Source organism: Ceratotherium simum, chromosome 28 (assembly GCF_057802395.1).
Source record: "Ceratotherium simum simum isolate JZ-2026a chromosome 28, ASM5780239v1, whole genome shotgun sequence".
Classification (NCBI taxonomy): domain Eukaryota; kingdom Metazoa; phylum Chordata; class Mammalia; order Perissodactyla; family Rhinocerotidae; genus Ceratotherium; species Ceratotherium simum.
In genome coordinates this window covers 34,897,215-34,919,529 of record NC_141927.1, presented here as the reverse complement: position 1 = coordinate 34,919,529, position 22,315 = coordinate 34,897,215, and the positions used below count along the sequence as shown (strand labels likewise).

The 22,315-nt window shown below is 42.0% G+C and overlaps 2 protein-coding genes across 5 annotated transcripts in view; one reads left to right on the top strand and one right to left on the bottom strand.

Moving 5' to 3' along the window:
• Positions 1-631: 631 nt before the first annotated feature.
• Positions 632-15,706, bottom strand: LETM2 (leucine zipper and EF-hand containing transmembrane protein 2). Its single transcript, XM_014786345.2, has 10 exons — positions 15,660-15,706; positions 13,999-14,452; positions 13,245-13,388; positions 9,499-9,636; positions 8,884-9,084; positions 7,596-7,715; positions 4,593-4,706; positions 2,127-2,219; positions 1,699-1,800; positions 632-969 (listed from the first exon to the last, which is right to left on the bottom strand). Exons 1-10 carry the CDS (start codon positions 15,704-15,706, stop codon positions 907-909), a joined length of 1,476 nt encoding a protein of 491 aa, XP_014641831.1. The 3' UTR covers positions 632-906.
• A 5,329-nt stretch (positions 15,707-21,035) lies between these two features.
• NSD3 (nuclear receptor binding SET domain protein 3) overlaps positions 21,036-22,315 on the top strand; it is a 103,511-nt gene continuing 102,231 nt past the window's right edge. For all 4 annotated transcript variants that reach the window (XM_004428869.3, XM_004428868.3, XM_004428867.3 and 1 more), the window contains exon 1: positions 21,036-21,480. The gene's annotated coding sequence lies outside the window, so the exon portion shown is untranslated. The remainder of the gene's footprint in view (positions 21,481-22,315) is intronic.

Here is a 22,315-nt window from a genome sequence, read left to right as displayed (position 1 = left end):
GTTTCTTCAGTATTGACAATACTGAAAACACCGAATGTAAATATCTGAACATAATACTTATTACTGGATAGCATAGGGATTATATCAGACTTAACAACCCCTATGACTAACAAATAGTCTTGTTTGTGAAAGACAAACAGACCAGAAAAACACACCCAGCGCAAACAAATGGTTAAGTCTTAAACCCTTAATTATGTTTCCTAGCAAAATAGTGGCTAATGAAAGCCATATGTGCTAGAATAGTGGCAGCCTCCCAGATTTCTGCAGCCTCTGCGGGCCCAAGAGGAGGATGTCTCAGAACAGCCAAGCAGCAGCCAAACCTTTTTGATTGCCAGTCTGTTTAACTCCCCATTTTCTCCTCCAAGGACCTTTTTCTTCTTTTTATCCAGAAAGACCTTATTGGGGAGTACATCCATTCCATCTCATAAGGTGCTTGGTTTCCAGGGCTCTATTCCTACTGATGGATCACTCTGAAAAAGCTGGTCAGATGCTCTTACGATGGTTTTTGGAGTTTCCAAGTTCTTACTCGGGTTCCCAAGCTATAGGAGGCAGAGGTATCTAAGGTGCCAAGCCAGTTCCATTATGCCAAAAATTTCCTTCCTTAAAGGACATGTGCACAAATATGAAGCTATTTAAAAACAACGGGGTGGGGGCTTTACACAAAGTTTGGTGGGATGACATAAGGGTACAGAGGAAATGGACTTTGTAATTATATTTTTCTAAGTGGTCTGAACTTGGTCTCACTGCTGACATCATCTGAATGGTTACAAGGACTACCCCAAGGACTAAATGGCTGATCCTCTTTTCTCAAACCAGCCACAGACAGTCTTAGCTGGGAGGTCCTTTATAGATGCCACTGCTGGGGGCAGGAAGCTGGAGATAGTGAGCTTCATCCTCCAGTAGTCCTTACGCTCCTTTTGAACTAGCCTTGCTGTTCTGGGCCGTCTTTTGTGATTTGGCCTGGAGTGTCTAGGTACAAAAGATCAAGACTTTAGGCACTGGTCACATTTAGACGTCTAAGTTCTTTAGGAAACCCTTTTTTGTTTTCTTAATCAAAATAATCACATTCCACAAAGTCAAATCTGAATTTATAATTTACCTTGGTAATAAAAATAAGACATGCAAACAAGGCTCCTGGCTGGTTACCCCATTTGTATTCACAGGTTCTCTTCTTTGATCCTCAGGAGCCAGAAAAGCCACTCTACAATTCAACTCTCTCATGACCCCCTACTGTTTACTTGTATCATGCTTTCTGCTCTTGCCCCAGACTCCTTCACCCAAATGGGAAAAGTGGATAGATAAGTAATTTCTTATTTACATGCATTTCTCTTAAGATTTAAATTGCTTTCCTGCTAGTATTTCCTGACATCAGAAGCCTGTGTGAAATACACAACATATGGGAACTATTTCCATCTGGTGCAAAAGAAAATAAGAATCTGCCTATATTGTAATTAGCTTCTAGACTTAACGTGTTTAGGTCTGATCCAGGATTGCATTGGTTGATAAGGTTTTTTTTTTGCTTTTGGATAATTGAGTTCAAAAAATGTAGTGGTTATAAGATGACTAAGATTCAGCCTACAACTTCCTGTTTGGATGACAGGAAGAACTGTGCAGTGTTTTGCAATAGTTATAATTCTAGATTCTCACTGCCCTTAAAAATAACTAGAGGGAAAGGGTTTTCTTTTTTTAGATACTTACAGCTTCTTTAGCAGAAGTGATGGATCCTTTAGGTAATGAAACAGGTGTTGATGGTGGTATGTGTGATGATGTAACTGGTGGTAGTTTCATAAATTCTTCATCCTTAAACATTAGAACTGAGTTTGGTCACTGATTTAAAGCAACATACGTATTAGATCTATAATCACACTGCCATGACTACCAGGAACTCATAACAACTACTTCATTCTGGCACAGGATTCAAGAGGGAAAAATTGGAACCTAATTACATATAGCCAAATGTCGAACTTTGTTAGAAACAGATCAAATAGTACAATAAAGATTCCTTATTAAAGAACCAACACTGTATTGAAATTCAGTTTCATTAAGGGGGTTAAAAATAGAGAAATTAACTCATTGTTATTTTCATTCTTTTAACCTAATGAATCAAATGAAAGTAATTGTCTAACCTTAGTTCCCTTCAGTTGAGATGCTAAATCTACCATGTTGTCTTTAGATTCAGGGGAAGTAGGTGATTCCACAGGAATACCCATCTTTGGAGCCTAGGGAGAGAAATGTTTCATATAAACATAAGCTGTCTGCTCTTCCTGAAACTCAAGCACTTCTACAGTAGTCAATGCTTTTTAGCACAATTTGCTTTCCACTAAATCCCTAACTTCCTCCAGCTACACCCTTCATGAGTAATATATGAAGTATGTCCCTGAAATAGCAATTTAGTATTATTTATCTTTGAGTTTTGAGCACCTTTTATACAAAAATTGCACTCTAATTAGATTCTCGTATTTAAAATCCTCAGTCATTAACAAGGTACTGATTTGCCAATTCTGGTCCTATTCTAAGTCCTCAAAAAAAAAAAGTTGCCAGTTTTCAATTACTCATCAGTTTCTAATAGCATTGATATAACTTAGTCAAAATTGACATCTTTATCATTTTTGGTGTCTCATAATAAATAATATATTTGCCTGATTTTTTAAAATGGTAGGTGCTACTTAATAGAAGCTCCTCCAACATGAGGAAAATGGAGGGAGGGGGTGTTATTTTAGAATAGCTAGCTAACCTGTCTTCAAGAATTATACTAATTAGATTTGAAAAATAAATATATCACTGCTCTTTGGAAATAAGTAATTTCTTTGTGTACTTCGGAGGGGAAAGGGCTACATAAATCCAAAATCATAGTATATTTAATTTGATGTCTCTCAATTCTTTACAGAACCTAGCATGCTACTTGTTCTCATTTTGTATAAATGGAGAATGGAAGTTTAAAAACATGGATTAAAAAAACAACCAATAAAATGCTTAGGCATTTGTCACTTTGTCCTTAATTCCCAGGTCTTTCTCAAACATTCCAGAAAACATCTGGATAAAGAGTTTATGCCCACCTAGAATAATCCTGAGAACCCAAATTTAGCTCTGAAACATTGTGCTATTCCAAGATTTCTTTGCTTCTAAGAATGACAAATAGCTTTGGTGTGTCTTAAAGACGAAAGATAGGGCCGGCCCCGTGGCTTAGCGGTTAAGTGCGCGCGCTCCGCTGCTGGCGGCCTGGGTTCGGATCCCGGGTGCACACCGACGCACCGCTTCTCTGGCCATGCTGAGGCCGTGTCGCACATACAGCAACTAGAAGGATGTGCAACTATGACATAAAACTCTCTACTGGGGCTTTGGGGGAAAAATAAATAAATAAAATTTTAAAAAATTAAAAAAAAAAAAAAAAGACCAAAGATAGAGTAAGAACCCAGTAGCCTGCCTTTTAGAACATGGTCTGTGCTCCAAAATTGCTCCTAGTCTCCTTAGAATCCCTCCTGGACAAAGCCCAAATCCAGATTAGTCTCTGGAAATAGGGAAATAGAAAGCAAGAGGGTGTCTGCTGATGTACATTTTTCATGCTGGACTTCATATAATTTTCCTTGGCTTATCCAAGGAGTCATTGGCATAACTAAGATTAAAAGTGATTGGGGGGCCGGCCCCGTGGCTTAGCGGTTAAGTGGGCGCACTCCACTACTGGCGGACCCAGTTCGGTCCCGGGCGCGCACCGACGCACCGCTTCTCCGGCCATGCTGAGGCCGCATCCCACATACAGCAACCGGAAGGATGTGCAACTATGACATACAAATATCTACTGGGGCTTTGGGGAAGAAAAAAAGGAGGAGGATTGGCAACAGATGTTAGCTCACAGCCGGTCTTCCTCAGCAAAAAGAGGAGGATTAGCACGGATGTTAGCTCAGGGCTGATCTCCCTCACCAAAAAAAAAAAAAAAAAGGTGATTGGTCCTCACTCCAGAGTACTTAGTCTAATCTACTAAACCACATGTGCAGCAGTTTCTTTGATGGTCTTTCCTTTCTCACTCATGCAGTTTCTGAGTTAGACATTAAGCCACAAAGTAGAGAAGCGAGAGTCCCTTCTGATGGACCCGGAGCAAGATGCTCTAGTGATTGGGCCAATCCTGGGTTCTTCAGTAAAATACCAGGAGAAAAAAAGTTGCTGAGTCAAAGGCAACAAAAAATGATAAGGAAATGAGTTGAAGGAAGACAAAAATTTTACATTTTAGATTAGGCATTCGCTGTTTAAAAGCTAATAGGAATCTGGACAAATGGAACAGGTATGAAAGAACAGTCTCAAAGGAGAAAGAGTGGTAGAAAAAAAAGTCTGCTAATGGGACTAAATAAGAAGAAAGAATAAACTGGACTATTAGTAAAACTAAATCGAGCTAGGATTAAAGGCATTAATAACCCTATAGCTAGAAGTAGAGGTAGTTAAGTGACTGATTCTTTTTAGGAATTTTAAAAAGATTTTAAAGCCAGTTGGGCCAAAGTCCAAAAGAAATGCCTACTCTGACTATAAGAGAAAATAAGACACTTCTGGGGAGGACCCAGTTTTGATGGAAATCCAGATTCTCCATGAACCCAGTTACTCACCTCCCCACTTAGTGGTATCTCAATTGGCTTTGGCTTCACATCTATCAGGTAGAAGGTTCGTGACAGGAGCAAAAGAGAAGGAGGGACATTCTCCTTCAGGTGGAGGTCCTGCCACTGAAAAATGGGAGGAGAATAAAACATGATTGAATCACAGAATGTTAGAACTGGAAGTAACCCATGATCATTTACTGCTTCCCCAGGCGCATGCAGATAACTAATGGCAGAACAAAGAGAAGAACACCAGCCACCTGGCTTCTGCACCAGAGGGTGAACCTTGCAAACTCCCTCACTCCAGGGGGATCACTCTCAGTCAGAGAGGGAGAGTTCAGCTAAACTCGCAAACCAATTGTGGATCAAAGTAGCTAAGTGTCTTAGGCAAAAAGTAGAGAATGTGAAAGAATAAATCAGCCTCAATTCATAGCCAAAGAAATAAACACGAAAATGAGATTGAGATGTAAGTTTTCAAGTACCAAATTGGCCAGGCTTTTTAAAAAAATTTTTTAGATCAATAACACATGCACAAGAGACAAAATTCAAAAGGTAAAATGTAATCAATAAAAATAAGTCTGCCTTCTATCCGTATGCTCTAGCTACCTTGTTTCCCTCCCTAAAAGCAACCACTGGTACTAGTTCCTTATATAATCTTCCAGAGATATCTATGCATGTACAAATATATATATATTTTTTTAATCTTTACACAAAGGGTGACATATACACAGTTGTCCTTTGAATTCTTTCACTGAAATATCTTGAGATTGATTCATATCAGTCGATGTAGACGTGCCTCCTTTTTAAACATCTATAAAGGATTCCATTGTATGGAAATACCATAATTTATTTGATTATTCTCCTATTAATGAACATTAGACTGTTTCCAATCTTTTGCAATTATAAATGGTGCTGCAAAAGATAATCTATATCATTGCAAGTGCAAGAACATAAATTGTTCTAGGATAAATTCCTAGAAGTGAAATAGCTAAGTCAAAGAGTAAATGCATTTTTAAATTTTGAAAGATATTGCCAAATTACTCTCCATGGAGGTTTTTACCAGCAATACATGAATGCCCCTCTCCCCACACCCTCACTGACAAGGTGTGTTATCAAACTCTGATCTTTGCCAACATCATAGGTGAAGGTGGTATCTCACAGTTTTAATTTATCTTATTATGAAGTTGTTTCATGTGTTTACCATTTTTAGATTTTCCTTTCTATGAAATACCTGCCTGTATCCAAACACAGGATTTTTTGAATAATAATATATAGTGCTGAATATAATATGGTTGGATTATTATCCTCACTCCCTTGTAGTGGGATTGTAAAATGATACACCCTTTCAAGAAAGCAATTTGACAGTATGAACCCACTTAATATTCTATGTTCAAGAAATAAATGATTTTAAGTACGTCTCTCTACAATATGTTCATCTTCCAACCAGAGCAGGTCCAACATGTAAGAGGAAATAGCTACGTGACATGGCTGCAAAGTCACAACAATGGCTCCTATCCCCAAGTAATCTGTGTACACTTTATGGCACGTTTTACAGTTATTGGAATGAGAATTTTAATAAGAGTTACTCCTCTGTTTTAAAGCATTGATACTCGTAGTTATGTTATCTGTGGGAAAATATCAAACATCTATTACCAAAGCTAACACTGGACATTGGTTTGGAGCACTAATTGGGAAAGCAGTCCCAGGTGAGCCACCATGCAAGCTTTCGACTTCCCGATGGATTCACACAGATGTAGGCCCTGTGTTAGAGATTTTGCCCGTGCCCTGGAGGAGGCAAAATTCTAAGGTGGCCCCAAGATTCCTGGTCCCTTGTGTACCCACATCTTCTCCCAGTTATTCAAACACTAATCTAGGTGCTGCTATGGAGGGATTCTGCAGATATAATTAAGATTCCATGGGCCGGCCCCGTGGCTTAGCGGTTAAGTGCGCGCGCTCTGCTGCTGGCGGCCGCAGTTAGATCCTGGGCGCGCACCGACGCACCGCTTCTCCGGCCATGCTGAGGCCGCATCCCACATACAGCAACTAGAAGGATGTGCAGCTATGACATACAACTATCTACTGGGGCTTTGGGGGAAAAAAAATAAAAATAAATAAAAATAAAAATAAATAAAAGAGGTAAACATTTAAAAAAAAAAAGATTCCAAGCCACTTGACCTTAAGATAAGAAGATTATCCCGGTGGGTCTCACCTAACCATGTAAGACCTTTAAATCTGGAGCCAGAGGTCAAAAACAGGGGAAGTCTGAGATATTTGAAGCATGTGGGGGGCAGGGAGGGTGGCATGTGAGAAGTCTCCGTTGCTGGCTTTGCAGATGGAGAGGGCCTAGAGGTAAAGAATGCAGTTGGGGGGCCGGCCCCATGGCTTAGCGGTTAAGTTCAACGTGCTCCGCTGCTGGCGCCCGGGTTCGGATCCCCAGCGCACACCGACACACTGCTTCTGCGGCCATGCTGAGGCCACCTCCCACATACAGCAACTAGAAGGATGTGCAGCTATGACATACAACTATCTACTGGGGCTTTGGGGGAAAAAATAAATAAATAAAATTATAAAAAATAAAAAAAAAAGGATGCAGTTGGCCTCTAGGGCTGAGAGTAGCCCAGGGCTGACAGCCAGTGAGGAAACAAGGACCTTAGTCCTACAGCTGCAAGGAACTAAATTCAGCCAACCAACTGAATGAGGTTAGAAGTAGAGTCTTCCCCACAGCCTCCAGAAAGGAACATAGCCTGCACTTCTGACCTATAGAACCATGAGCTAATAAATGGGGGTTGTTTTAAGCCACTAAGTTTGTGGTAGTTTGTTAAGCAGCAATAGAAAACTAATACAGCACCCTGTCTCAGTCAAAAATAAATCTAGCTTCTTCAGCGTCCATTGCTCAATTAAATAAGGCAACTTCAGTAAGATGGTTCAGTTGTAAAGTAGAAATCAGAAAATACGGACTGCAAATTGGAGGGGAGAGAGTTCTAGTGAAAAGGACCCAGGAAAACTGCTACTTGCCTCTGTGAGCTGTTGTCTCAGCTGTTCCTCAGTGAGCCCCAGTGATCTCATCCCTCGGGCCCTACAGGCAGCTTGTAGTTCTGACACACTCAAAGCACTCACCCCTTCTTCGGCGATTATCTGAAAGAAACGTAAGGAATGGTATTGGATCTTTGGGTTCCAATTTTACCTAATCTCTACATTCTAACAAATCAGGGGAAACACAGAATCTGATGCCTTTATACTTTGTCCCCTGCACTGGCTGCTGCAAAGGTCAGGAGCCTAAAAAACAAAGTGACTTGGGAAGATGTAGCGGTTGAGATGAAGGGGATCCCGCCAACAGGTATTAATAATATCAGTGATTTATATAACTCCTCCCTGACATTCTGTCACCCAAGTATTTCCCCTCTTGATTTGCATTTCTGCTGTTTGTGACATCTCTGCCCTTTCATGGCAGCTTTAGGAGTCCTTTGAAAAATATTTCACTTGAAAAGCTTTCAATGTACCATTTGTTGCATGTCCCAGTAGTGTTCTTCCCCCACTCTCCCCCTACCACCACCCCAGGAATGGCCCTAACCCTCTGGTCCACAAAATTCCCTCAATAAATAACACAGTTTTGCTTGGTGTGACCCAATACTATACTTCTGGGACCAGTATTGTTTATTCCAAAGTTCTGAAAGCAACAACTGAAATCTTAAGGGGGCCGATGGGATCATGCTTTCTCAGTTCTGGGAATCCTGCTCCCTCAGGCAGAATGCTTTAAAGCAGCTGATTCAGATTCAAGAAACATTCCATTTTTCAAGGAGTCTAATTAGTAGTTATAGTCCAAACAGTGCCTTTCTTCCATAAGATGTCTAGGCTTTGCTCTCCTTCCCTGCATTATGCTTTGCCACCCCTTCTTACTAGGCCAACTCACCCAGCAGAATATTCACTTTGGCACCAGCTCCGCGGGGGATGAGCAGAGGTGTGGGGGTAAAGCACTGTCCTTGGCAGTGGAAGACTCAGGAATCTACTGGGCTGCTGTTCCTTCCCAGCGGGTCCTAACTGCTTTAGATTAGTTCCCACTAAAACATCCAAATTACTAACTGCTTATGATGGTTCTCAAGAAAATGGGTCAGAGTATGACAAACGGCTCCTAAAATGAGTAATCAAGGTTCAGGTTGTCATGGTAATGGTTGTTTAAACTACTCATTTTGCCAGAACCGGTCCATGAGCAGACCTACCAGAAGATACTGCATTTCATCACAACGCCACCCTAAGATATCTCCCAATGCTTGCTAATTCCCTACAGCTAGAGTTGCACTCTTACTTCATCATCTGCTTTTATAGACTTCAGTTTCATCAGGAGCTGAAAGCGGAGCAAATTGTTGGTTCCAAAGGACTGCAATTCTAGCAGTTTGCAAAGGGCAATCAGCTGAGGTCGATCTAGGCGCTCCAGGGTTAGCTGATCCTCAAATAGTCTGGAAAAGCGAGCTATCTCCTTTGTGCTGGGCTTGTGTCCTGTCTGGACCTAAACAGTGGGACAAAGAGGCATTAAAATGTGTTTCCTAATTTAACCTTCCCAGGAGACTATTCGAAAGACACGTCAATGCCGTTATGGATTCTATCTTATGTCTGGAAATGGGCCCTGAAGTACAAAGAGGAGTAAAGAAATGTCTGAAGTCAGCCTAAATCAACTGAAAAATCAGGAGTAGTTCAAAAGTTTGACTCTAACTCTACTGTTCTTTCCAAGAAGTTATCAACGTCTACAACACATTGATTGCATTAAGGTAGGTTTTTCTGCAAACTACTATAATCGTATGTACATAACTTAGATATTTCCAAATTCAGAGATTGTGAACAATTTAGAAGATCCATGATGACACACATTTTTCATATAATTGCCAGCCCAGCAGTTGTCTGGTATTATATAAAAGACTGACACCTGTTTGACGTAGGACGCGAACTGCGTAGAGGCATCTCCTAACTTGGCCCTGTTCCTCCTTGCCATTTCTGTAATCGTTTCTTGAAGAAATTTTGCTAGTTCCAACTTTGCAGCCATTTTCTTTTTCTGTTTTTCTTCCTTAATAATAGAAGAGGAAAAAGTTAATCAATCATTCATGATTACAACTTGGCAGATAAAGATAAGACAGTTAAAAATAACTGTCAGCTTGTTATTGCTCATCCCTATTTCATGTTATTTTTCATGTTCATCATTTTATATTCATATTCATAATATTTTATATTATTTTCAGACCAAACTGAATGGGTTTTATGAGCACCAGAGCAAATAAAAAGTAGCCTCTATTTGCAACTTGTCTCTTTAATCTCACCTGTTATTTCTCACTAATACAATGATCATAAATATTTGATAGATCCAAAATGTCCCCTCAATAGGAGGCTTTGTCATTATTTAGAATGATATACTGTCTCTTAACCTGCTACAAACCAGCTAGGCTGCTAGTTGAGCCAACCTTTGGTCTGAGAGGCCCCAGATTTTGCTTGGGTCACAAACAAAGAAAATTAGGAAATTAATTCTATGTTAAAGCAGCTTGCAGTTTAAGTAATGCAAAACAGACACAATTTATTACAATACAATGAGTTAACTGCTATAACAGATATGAACAAAGCAATACACAAAAGAGAATTAAATGTACACTGTTAAGACACTATGTGGACCACTATTTCTAAATCCTGTTCGTCATTAGAAATGCAATGTGGTAGCATTTTCAAAATAACTATGGTCAGGACTCAGGGATGTGGAGAGAAAAAAGAACACATATATATATACTTTTTTTTTTTTTTTTAAGTTGCCCAAGAGGTTCTAATGATCAGCCAATCATAGCAATCATTGATTTTTAGAAAGAGCTTAAAAGACTCAGCCAAAAAAATCATACAACAGCAATACTATCATTAGAACCCATTTAGTCATCCATTTCCTTCATCCGTACCCATCCATCCATCCATTTATTGAACATCTACCATGTGACAGGGATAAAATGAGCAAAAACAGATATGAATTCCTGCCCTCATGGAACTTCTAGTCTAATGGGAGAGACAAACATTAGCAACTAGTGATAATCCACTAATTCCACGAGTGTAAAAGTATAATGGAAAGAGAAATGAGAAATGCATGGCACTGTGATCTGATGTAAATAGAAAGCTAGCACTCTTGCTCGCTTGCTCTCTCTCTTTTCATGGAACAAAGCAAACAAGAAAGTATTTTCTAAGACTGTGGCCATAATGCATACATACGTATGTTCAGGGAATGAGTAGTGTTGAGGAAAGAGGAATATTTAGATAAATCGCTTCCTCTATTCCCCCATCTTCCTGTATTCACTAACAGTTTCCTTTGAATCCCATGGTATTTATTCTAGATCTTGATTACTTTAAATGTTAAGTAAATTAAACCACTGCCAGGCAGTTAAATACTGCAATTTGATTCTACCCCTTAAATATATCTCAAATCTATTTTCAAGTTTTTATTCCTAATGCCACTTTCATAATTTAGGCTTCAGCATCTCTCTCGTGTGCTACTACAATAGCATTCCAGCTGATTTCCCTCCCTTGGCTTTGCCCTCTTCGATCCTTCCTGCCAGTAAAATTATTTTTCTAAAACACAGATCTAATTGTGTTACCCACCCCCTGCTTAGATTTACCTTCCATTATTTACCACTGTCCAAGGTAAAGCCTAAATTCCTTAGGGTGGTGGATGTTTTCCAACCTGACCCCAACACATCACTTTTGTCTCATCTTCTACCATTGATCTCCTTATATTCCAACCACAAAGAACCAATCAGTGGTCTCTGATTATGTCATACTCCTTTACACTGTTAAGCCATTTTAAGCGACATTCTTTCTATCCAGAATGCCTTTCAAACACTGTGGTAAAATTCTACCACTCTTTTAAGTCTCAGTTTCACAGATACCTCTTCTGTGAAACATTTCCCAATCTGATTTAAAACTTGCCCTCTCATAATGGTGTGTTCATGCTGTCATACCACTGTCTAGTAGAGTAGCATAGAATGGAGAGAATGAAACAGCTGCCTGGGTTTCCCAGCCTGTCACCGTCACAGTGACCGTGAAATGAGGACACCCTCTTCCCAGGGACTACTCACACACACTAACGGGTCTGTGTGGCTGAATAAACCATGTGTACTGTTCAACTAGTCACTGCAGGAACAGTTTTCTTTATTTTTTAATAGTTAAAAACAAGTTAAATTTCAATGGAGAAGAAATAGTTTTTTCAACAAATGGTGCTGGAAAAACTGGATATCCCCGTGCAAAAAAATGACTTGACACTGATGTTACACTTTTCATAAAAATTAACACAAAATGGATCATAGACTTAAATGTAAAACTCAAAACTATAAAACACCTAGAAGAAAACATAGGAGAAAACCTGGGTGACCTTGGGTTTGGCAATGAATTTTTAGATACAACACCAAAAGCACAATCCAAGAAAGAAAAAATCAATAAGTTGCACTTCATTAAAATTAAAAACATTTGCTCTTCAAAAGACACGGTTAAGAAATGAAAAGACAAGCCACAGTCTGGGAGAAAATATTTGCACAACACATATCTGTTAAAGGACTTATATCCAAAATACACAAAGAACTCTTAAATCTCAACAATAAGAAAACAAACAATCCCATTAGAAAGAGGGCCAAGGATTTGAACAAACACCTCCCCAAAGAAGATATACAGATGGCAAATAAGCATATGAAAAGATGCACAACATCATACATCATTAGAGAACTGCAAATTAAAATAACCAATGAGATACCACTACATGTCTATTAGAATGGCTAATATTCAAAGCACTGACAACACTAAACGCTGATGAAGAAGTGGAGCAACAGGAACTCCCATTCATTGCTGACAGGAATGCAAAATGGTACAGCTGCTTTGGAAGACAGTTCATCAATTTCTTACAAAACTAAACATAGGCTTACCATACGATCCAGCAATTGCTCTCTTAGGTATTTACCCAAATGAGCTGAAAGCTTATGTCCACACAAAAACTTGCACATGAATATTTATAGCAGCTTTATTCATAATTGCCAAAAATTGGAAGCAACCAAGATGTCCTTCAATAGGTGAATGGAAAAACAAACTGTGATACATCCATACAATGGAATATTATGCAGTGACAGAAAGAAGTGAGCCATGAAAAGACATGGAGGAACCTTAAATGCATAACGCTAAGTGAAAGAAGCCAGTGTGAAAAGGCTACGCACTGTATGATTCCAACTATATGACATTCAGGAAAAGGCAAAACTACAGAGACAGTAAAAAGATCAGTTGTTGCCACGAGTTGGGGGAAGAGGGGGGAGGAACACACAGGTGGAGCACAGGGGATTTTTAGGGCAGTGAAACTACTCTGTATGACTCTGTGATGGTGGATACATGACATTATGCATTTGTCAAAACCATAAAACTGCAAAACACAAAGAGTGAACCCTAATGTAAAGTATGAGCTTTAATTAATAATAATGTATTGACATTGGTTCTTCAATTGTCACAAACATACCACACTAATGCAAGATGTTAACAATAGGGGAAATGGTGGGGAGCGGGTATCTGGGGAACTCTCTGTACTTTCTGCTCAACTTTTCTGTAAACCTAAAAACTGCTCTAAAAAAATAAAGTCTATTAATTTTTTTTAAAAGTTAAAAAAATCGTACATACCTTTTTGGATTCACTTTCAAAAGTTGATGGCAACATCTCTGGGAAGAGTTTCAGAAACACTGGTAATAAGAATTCCATGAAGGGCACAATTATGAACACCATAAATGGAACCAGGCGGAAGAAATCAACACAAGTTCTCAATAGCTAAAGAATTAAATGCATATGCAATATTCATTATTTTAGGACATACCAAAAACAAAAACTAAAAAAGCCTGCCTTGGTTCTTAAAGTGTTAAAAACACAAGACAGATTTTCTGCAGCTATTTATAAAATGGCAAGGCAGGGTTTTCCTCTTTACCAAGCTCTGAAGTAATATTTATGGGATATCCTCAAGGAAATCTATGACAATCAAAACATGTTATTGGTATCTCTTAGCTTTCATCTAACTTAGGGGTCCATAATTTAATAACATAGTAGCTATTAAAATTGGGTTTTTTGATGCATATAATTAATATATTAACAATGGTTTTTACTTCAGATGCACAGATCAAACCTGAAGCTTTTCAACTCCTTGGAGAGATTAGAAAACACCATTGTAACCTTTCTATAGGCAAATATACACAAATTTTAAGAATCTTGCCTAAACTTGTACAGCAAGTCAGTTGCAGACAAGCAAGAAACTCTGGTTCTCACCATCAGTTACTATTCCTACTTTGGGATTTTTAAGATGAATTTTAAGTTGAGTTTAAAACTTGGTTCCCAAACAGTTCACTGTAACTTTACATTTTCTTTCTCGAATATGATTCTTGCCTACCCTTCGCCTCTCTCGTCTGGTCAGCACCTGTCCATGCAACAGCCTCCAAACCATTCTGGCAGCAACTTTGGTGTCAATCCAAAGCAAATAGAATCCATTGTAATAATATTTAAGTTCATCCACAATTTTTTGTCTATAAGATTGCTTTTCTTCCTTAATCTTCATGCCAGTTTCTTTGGTGGTCTGAGGGCTTGTCCCCTGCGTTTTTTTTGTGGTTTGCTCTAGCTGAGGTTTACCAGGGAACTCTTGTAGCCAGCAAGTCGATGTGTGTAGCTTTTGTATTATTCTAGTTCGTAAGTGAAGTACTTTATTGCCTGACTGATTAGGATAGGAGTACTTCTTGCTTCCATAGTTCTTCATATATATTTTATTTAAATGGGGATCTGGCAAGTGAAGAAATGCAAATAACGGGGAATAAGAAGAGCTAGTAGGATGGACGAAATGGCCAGGGAATCTGGAATAAAGAGCAACATCTTCTGAGTTGAGCACATACTATTACAAACTCAAAAGTTAAAGAAATAGATAGTCTATCTAGTTAAAATAAAACAATAGTTTTTAAGCCAGTATTTTAAAAGCAGATGATGTTCATTAATGAATGAAATACAACTTTTTACCCCAGTTGAAGAACAGTATGCTTTATGGTTGAATGATATACTCTACGAGAAATATTAATAAGTTAATTCCTAAGAATAATTGCTATACTAGAAGTTAGAAACTCTGTGACTAGTAATTCAAAAATCTAATAGAAAACATTTTCCCACTAGGGGTTATGTTTGAAAGTTTGTCTCTATCTCCTATTATAGAACAGGTGGAACACGTGTCTTCAGCCACTCTACTGACAATAGGAATATCGTTTGAACGACACACTTCATGATCCCTGTGGGGATTAACCAATCACATAACACTGCTTTGTCTGTGAGTGCCCATGGACTCCTTCAAATGCGAGGCACTTACAGCTGAAATGCCCTTCCCCTAGGATTCCTCAAGAACCTTCGGAATAAGAATTAGCATAGGGCACCCCAGCCAGGATCTCTACATTCTGGTTTTGCAACAGCTCACAATCCTCAGTTAAACTAGCCCATCAGATTGTTTGAAGACAAAAATAAGACCCCATCTAGACAAAAAAATTTCCTGGCAAAGAGACTTCTTTTGGCAAAGAGATGGCTTTTCCCATTCTTTCAGACTGTTTTTGAAGCATGCCAGGATAAAACACTTTCTGAATGGCCAAAAAGTAAAATGTGCAATGTATCTAGCACAGAGTAAATTCTCAGTGAATATTCTTTGGAATAAATAAGTGATAACAGACCTTACTGGGGCAGGTGTATGCCCTAGGACTGGTTTGTTTGCCAGCCATTTTACTCCTTTCTACATCTAAGGGCCTCACATAGCATTTATCAATTACAGAGGTGTCACTCTAAAACCATTACATCTTCCACCTTACCTGCACCACTCGTCTACAAAATTAGATCAATCTGAGTTCCAAAGCATATAAAACTTTTGGGTGTTTAAATACATTAAAATGTCAGCTTCCTAAAAACCAACATAGTTAGAACCAACAAAGTTTTAATGGTGTACTAAGCCTACCCTTTTACATATCTCTTTTTCATCTAGAAGAATAAAGTGCATATAAATATTGGTGAGGAGTGAATTTCAAGGCTTACCTTGTTCGGGCAATAGCTAAGACCGTATTATAACTGTAGAAGGCCATATTTATATTTGACTCAACTAGTCATTTGTCTCAACATAGGCACCTAGGCAGAAGGAGTAAGTAAACAATTTAGTATTTTAAGAACACATCAATTATAAAGATATCAGGATTTAAATGTTTTTAACTATTGCAAGGGTAGAAAATTTGCATATGCTATTCAAGGTGTAAAATCTCTCTCAAGTTCATTTCCAACAGTCATGAATAATATTTTTTTAGCCCTGGATTTGAGAATGGTACTTTGAGATCCCAACAAATAATGATCTCTAATATGATGATGCTCATAATGGTAATATGGTCTTCACAGACATTTTGATTTCTGGTCAATAGTACCTACTAATCTACTTGAAGGGTTGCCAAATATTTAAGAAGCTGAGCAACATATACTTATTTGTTGCTTAAAAATACAGGTAGAAAGTAAATATCCTGGATTTGTTTTCAACTAGCTTTTTACCATAGTTGTCCAGGCTGCCCCAAATTTTAAAGATTGAAAGTACTCACTAATCTCGTGAATGTAGCAATGAAGATGTACATCGTACCTACCAATAGTTCAAGTGGAGGTAAACCGGTTTCCTCTGCTATTGATTCTCCAAAAAGTCCAAACTGAGCTTTATACCTTTAAATAAACTTTACCAAAACCCTTTTCCAACCTGTGGCGCTTTTCAGCCAAGGGCAGCAAGGAGCCTTAGTAGCTCAGAGCCTCAACTTCGCTTTCCTGCAGCTGGGAAAGCACTAGCAGGGTCTCTCCTGGACAGAAACCTCAACCACACAGCTGACATTCTGAACAAGGGTTCAAATAATACTTCGGAACATCTGAACCCAGACTAAGGGCGGGCGATCTCATGCGGGACGGAGGCCACACCCGATCCTGCGGTTCATCTGCCCTCTGGCCCGGGCACTCCGCCCAGGGCTGTGGGCGACCCCCTCCCAGGCGGGCGGGGCCGGGCCGGGGCGGGGCCGGGCGGCGATCCCCGCCTGCGTCTTCGCCCCGCCCCGCCCGATGCCTGGGCCTCAGCCTCCCCGGGTTACCTGTGCATCTGTCACTGGACGACTCGGGGGCAAAGCGCTCCCTCGGCTGGCTGCCTCAGCCGGTTGCTTTTGTGCGCGTTGTGTGTTGGTGGACTGTGTTGGTTGTGCTGAGGTCGGGTTCCTTGTTTTTGGGTGGGGGGTGGTGCAGGCACCGGAACACCGAACCTCGTAGGGGATCCGGGATTACGGAAGGTAGACGAGGAGAAGCAGGGCGCGGGGCACGGAAGAGAAAAGAAGCGAAGCACGGAACGAGGGGGCAAGGAGGCTGAGCTCCAAAGTTGGGGGGCAGGCAGGGGGCGAGGTCAAGGGCTGAGGAGAGCGCGGTGGGGAACTGGAACCTGTCGGGAAAACTGGGCGCTGATGGGAGGAGCAGGATGCGGAGGGAGCGGGCTCCGGAGGAAAACAGACAGCTCGGTCCACCACGTAACAGCCGGAGGACTTGGCCCCCCCACCTGTTCCTCCTCGGGCCGGCTCCCCGGAACGGCTGCCTCGGTCCTCTGGTCCCTTCTGGATTTCCCCCTCCCCCAGTTCCCCAAGCTAGAAGGGCCTGAGGCCAAGTCTCTATGGCTCCACCTCCTTCCTCGCCCGGTAACGTCACTGAGTGACGACACCACGCACCAATGAGCGCTCAGATTCTGGGGAGGGAGGGCGTCCTTCGCGGTGCAGCCGGGGAGGCACCAAGGTCTGGTTCCCACCGGTGAAATGAATTCTCTATCGGGTTAAGTTTAAGGAGAGTCTGTGTTGGGGGGCCCAAGACTGACGCTTTTCTGCCTGTCCACACTCTGTAGGCTGTGGACTAACACCACCCACACACACACCCTCGCACCGAAAACCCTTCACTGAAGGCTGGATTAAAGAAGCTCTTACCCTACCGATAGCGTAATAAGCCTGATAGTCGCCATGGTAACCATCTTGGAGTCAGGAATTACATCATTTTGATGTATTGCCGCACCCCCTCCAACTCCGCAACTGCCGGGTGGGGGTTGGCGGGGAGAGGGAGTGGTGGGGAGAGGGAGTGGCAGAAACTGTGGGAATGATAAGGAAAACATCCCTCTCCCTTCTCCTGGGCCCAAGACTGGAATCTGTGAAATCTTCACATGGAAATCTGAATTTCACTAAACAAATTCCCTTTAGAAATGTTTTCTTAACAGGTATTGTTTATGATCAGTAGTTATTTTGTGTAGAAATCTCAAATAACATTTAAAATGTATATTACAGTATCTGTGCAGTGACGGGAACTGGAGGTTTGGGGGCACTTCAGTTCCTAGAATGGGCACCTGAGCCATCTTGGGAAAGTGCAAGATCTTGAAATGTTCTCGCTCCCTACTTATCTCTATCCACCCATTTTATCTGGCTCTGGAAGGAAGACAAAATTTTTAGTGGCTCTAATTTGACTAACACTAGACCGCAAGGAATGGCTTTCACACGGAGAATACTTCTCTTAACACGTGAGCTGACCACAGACGTTACTCATTTGGACTGCACATTTGTAAGAATGAAAGATGGCGGCATTAAATTTCAGTTTTTAAAAAAAATGCAGACTGCTTTTAATCCTCAAAGCATTTTTCAGCTAATAACCAAATGAATCAACTATGTTAAATAGGCAAAACTTTTCAGTTTGGTCACTAGAGGGCCCTTTGTGCATGTCTGATGCCCAACTTTCCACATAAAGATTTCACTTCACAGTCTCTGTTTACTAGAATTAACAAAATCTACAAAGGTTGGTCTCTTTGCCTTTCCTTCTCTGAAAATTCCTGATGGTAAAATGGTAAATTTTGAGCTCTAAAAGTCTAGGTAGGTATAATTTCCATATTAATTTTATAAATTAATCACTGCACTAGCAAGTACGTGTACTTTTCTGGAAAAGATCATAAAGGATGCAAAAATATTCCTCTCAGCTCCCTGGAAGACATTTTATACCAGGAAATATTCTTATTCAGGCATTGTATTCACTTACAACCAGGCACAGTTTAAATCATTAAGTATTCATAAACCAGATGAACAATTCCAAGCTCAGTATTTGAAAGATGAGCTAGATTTTCTACCACAGCCATATGTCAGCAATCCTGTTCTGAAAAGGGAAGAGTTAAAAATCTTTCTTACTGCAATCTATTTGTTCAAAGCAATGTCTGCCTTCCCCTATTATCAGGCCTGGCAAATTTTTGACTTTCAGGAGATAAACGATTTATCATATAATGAGTTTTTGGATATAATCTTCAGAAGAGAAACAAAAAAAACTTTTTCTCTGTAACTCTGGCCCTGAGAATTGTGTTAGATTGCTGTCTTAATGAACTGTTTGCTCATTTTCTATGGAGAAGAGAAAGCATGTTCTGAACCTCAGAAGATGTTTGATGGTAAAAATGTAAATTATTATTTTTAATGGCCATTTCCCTAAATATGCTCAATATCAAATATTATTAAAGATGTATTTTCTAATGTTTTGCAGGAAGAGACTATACATCTACTTCACATAATTTTAATTTTAAATTCTCGTCAGCATAGCTTTAGAAGCAGATTAAAATAAAATCCCTGGGGGACAATTTACCAGATTCTCCTTAAGGGGAAAATCCAGGTGTCAGGTGAAGGCAACAGTTTATCAACAAAGCAAGGAGGATACAGGAAGGTGGAAAAGAAGGATGGAGGTAGAAAGGATCATGTGGGGAAAAAAAAAGACCAATTTAACCTCTCTTTCCAGGAGATAGAATCAAAGTGAAATAAGTTCAAGTGGGGTTGGAGGTCTGTGATCTAAAAAGACATTTAAAACCAACAAAAATGTGCTTTTATTCCTTTAACTTTTGGTACTATACAAAGCATAGGTTTAGAAACAGTTAATGATTAGTAATAATGGGAATGCTAAAATTCTGAATATCATCCTATTATTAACAGTTATGTTTTTAAAAACTAATACACAATTAGTAATCATTAAAATAATTGATCTGTAGGAATCTTTTAATTTCTTGTTTAAGGGCTATTTAAAGACAAAGATGTCAGGAATTTCTTGTATCGGTACCAAATAGATCCAGCACTCGAATGTCAATTGAGAGTATAACGTCTAGTAGAGACATGGCTTTACCATTCTCAGAAGAGAGAACAGAGTATTGGTTTCCTCATCTGATTGCTGCCTGTATTTCCTTTGCACGTTCACGTCTCTGTGCTGCAACGTTCTAAGTCATTATCACCAGGCCCCTGGAAATAACCAGATCTGCACACTCCTGCAAGATTACTGTCATACACCCAGAACCTTCTATTGTTTAACAAATTTCCTAGGATGGGCAGGACCGGAGGGTTGCTGAGAATTTTGACTCCCTCTTCCTCCTCTCTTTCTTGCGTGAGCTCTGGTCTGGGACCAATGCCCTCCCATTCCTCGAAGTGAGGGTCTGGCGGCGGGCAGCAGAGGGCCCCGGCACGTGACGGGCACCGAGCCCTCTCGGTCCCTCGGGTCCGGGTTGCAGTCGGCGCTGACGTCGTCCTTGTTACCCACAAGCCTCCGGGCCCGCAGTGCGAGCAGGAAGAAGGCGTGCGGGGCCCGGCGCCTGCCAAGGAGGTCGGCGCTTCCTCAGAGACTGAGATGCCGCCACCGCCTTCTACTGCTTGCGATCTGGGAGTGGGGGGGGCAGGTGGAGGGTGGGGGGTGCCGGCGGGGGGCCATCTGGCACTCACATCCAGGGCTGAAAGGGAGACTGCCCCCCAAGGCTCAAGTCTGGAATTGCTGCCACGGTTTCCAGATGCAAACCCATGCGGAATACGGAGCTGTGCTGTGACAGCTGTCGGACAGAAGACGGCCAAGCAGTCACATCGATTGTGCTCTTTCCCGGTCATCTTAACCCGACACTCGTTTGTAGGTTATGTCTAACATCCAGGGATTGTATAGCAGTGTCCTTCTAAGAAGTACCATATGGTGTTTAATATGTGGTGTTATTTAATAAGTATCAAAGAACACGCACGAGCACAATTTTACCCTCACAGGCCCAACCTTTAACCTATCTTCTGGTTTTGTTTTGTTTTTTACTCGCCTTTGCATCATTCCTTCCTGTCTCTCTGCCTTTATCGCCTGAGGTCTCACTTCTCGTCTAGACTCTCCCGGGCCGCTCACATTTCTGCTTCTCGCTCCTGCCCCTCTCTCTGCGCGGCTGACTAGCCTCTTCCTCCTTTCGCCCCCTGCGCCCCAAACCCGGGACTGCATTTCCCGGCAGGCACCGCGGCCGGCGGCCAATGAGGGGCCGAGGATTTGGCGGCGGCGGCGGCGGCGCTCCGAGAGTCGGGGTGGGGGGGCTTTGTGCGCGGCGACGGCGGCGGCGGCGGCGGGAGCGGCGGCCAGGACGGAGGCGGAGGCCGGGAGGGACTGTTCACGGTCGCCGCGGAGAGGCGTGCGAAGGCCGAGTCGAGCCTCGAGGACCCTGCTGTCCCGGCCCGGCCGACAGCCACAGGCTCCTCTCTGGCAGCAGCGGCTGCGCGGCGACCCCCCCATCCCTCCACCTCCCCTGCCCACCCCATCTCCCGCAGCCTTCCTCCTCTCCGCTCCACGCCCGGCCCGGCCCGGCCGTGGCCCTCCTCGGTGCTGACCGCCATGGCAGAGGCGTCCTGCGCGGGGGAAATCTAGCCCGGGGATTTCATGCGGCCTAGCTTGGTTCCGTCTCCTCCCCCCGCGGCCCCGGCGGCTGCCCGCACACCAGCCCCACTCCGGGCCTCCGTGTCTCTCCTGTGATCGTACTGACACGGCCGGGGGGTTAGAATGGAACAAACTGAAGGTAAAGTGAATGTGTGTGTGCGTGTGCGTGTGTGTGTCCTGGAAGGAAGGGCTGAGGAGGGAACGACGAGGAGGGGGCGACCTAGGGATGGGACCCGGGTAGGGAGAGAGACCCTAGCAAGGATGGGAGGACAAATGGCCTCAAAGGGAGGCGAGAAGGAGAAGCAGATGGCAAGGTTGGGGGTGTGGAGGGGATTGGGAGGTGGGGCCGGGGAGGTAGGATTGGGATAAGAGATGGAGTGGTGCTGAGCTGGGAATTGGGAGTAGAGGTGGGATGGGGGCGGGGATAAAGATGGAACGGGGGAGGGGCAGGGGAAGAGGAGAAGAGTTAGGTTTGCAGAAGATTAGAGACCTGGGTGGACGGAGAAATAGGGAGGTTTGGGGGTGGAGTGTGGGAACCAGAAGAGTCTGGGGGAAGGGGATAGAATTTGATGGAAAAATGGGGCATCAAGGGAGAGACGAGGGAATGGAAGTGGAAGACAAGGTGGATTAGGAAAAGGGATGAGAAATGATTGAGAGAGGATGCAATAGGAAGATAGGAAATGGGAACCTGGAAGACCTAGGGTTGGGACAGGGAACGAAATTAACTGAGGGTTGGGAAGGGTGAGAACTGTCGACCAAGCATCACAGAATGGGAGGAAAAGAAGGGGAAGGCGGTTGTTCAAGTGTCAGGAAGGGAAAGCCTTTTGTTCCTATATTTATGTGTATTCTGTGCCTTTTCTTTCAAGGCTAGAGAATAGAGAAGCTAATGGTGTCGTGATTGTTGTGAAATGGGGAGGTGTGGGTTGTACTGTTTTGAGAGAAGAGGAGATGTGTTAGTGTTATGGTAGCAAGAC

Bases quoted from the DNA above. Each gene is read 5' to 3' on its own strand.
- LETM2 (XM_014786345.2), bottom strand. From the start codon at position 15,706: ATGGCCTTCTACAGTTATAATACGGTCTTAGCTATTGCCCGAACAAG. The intron at 13,389-13,998 runs GTAGGCAAGAAT...TTAATTCTTTAG, and splicing joins CCAGACGAGAGAGGCGAAGG to CTATTGAGAACTTGTGTTGA. The intron at 2,220-4,592 runs GTGAGTAACTGG...TTCTCTCCCTAG, and splicing joins AGATACCACTAAGTGGGGAG to GCTCCAAAGATGGGTATTCC.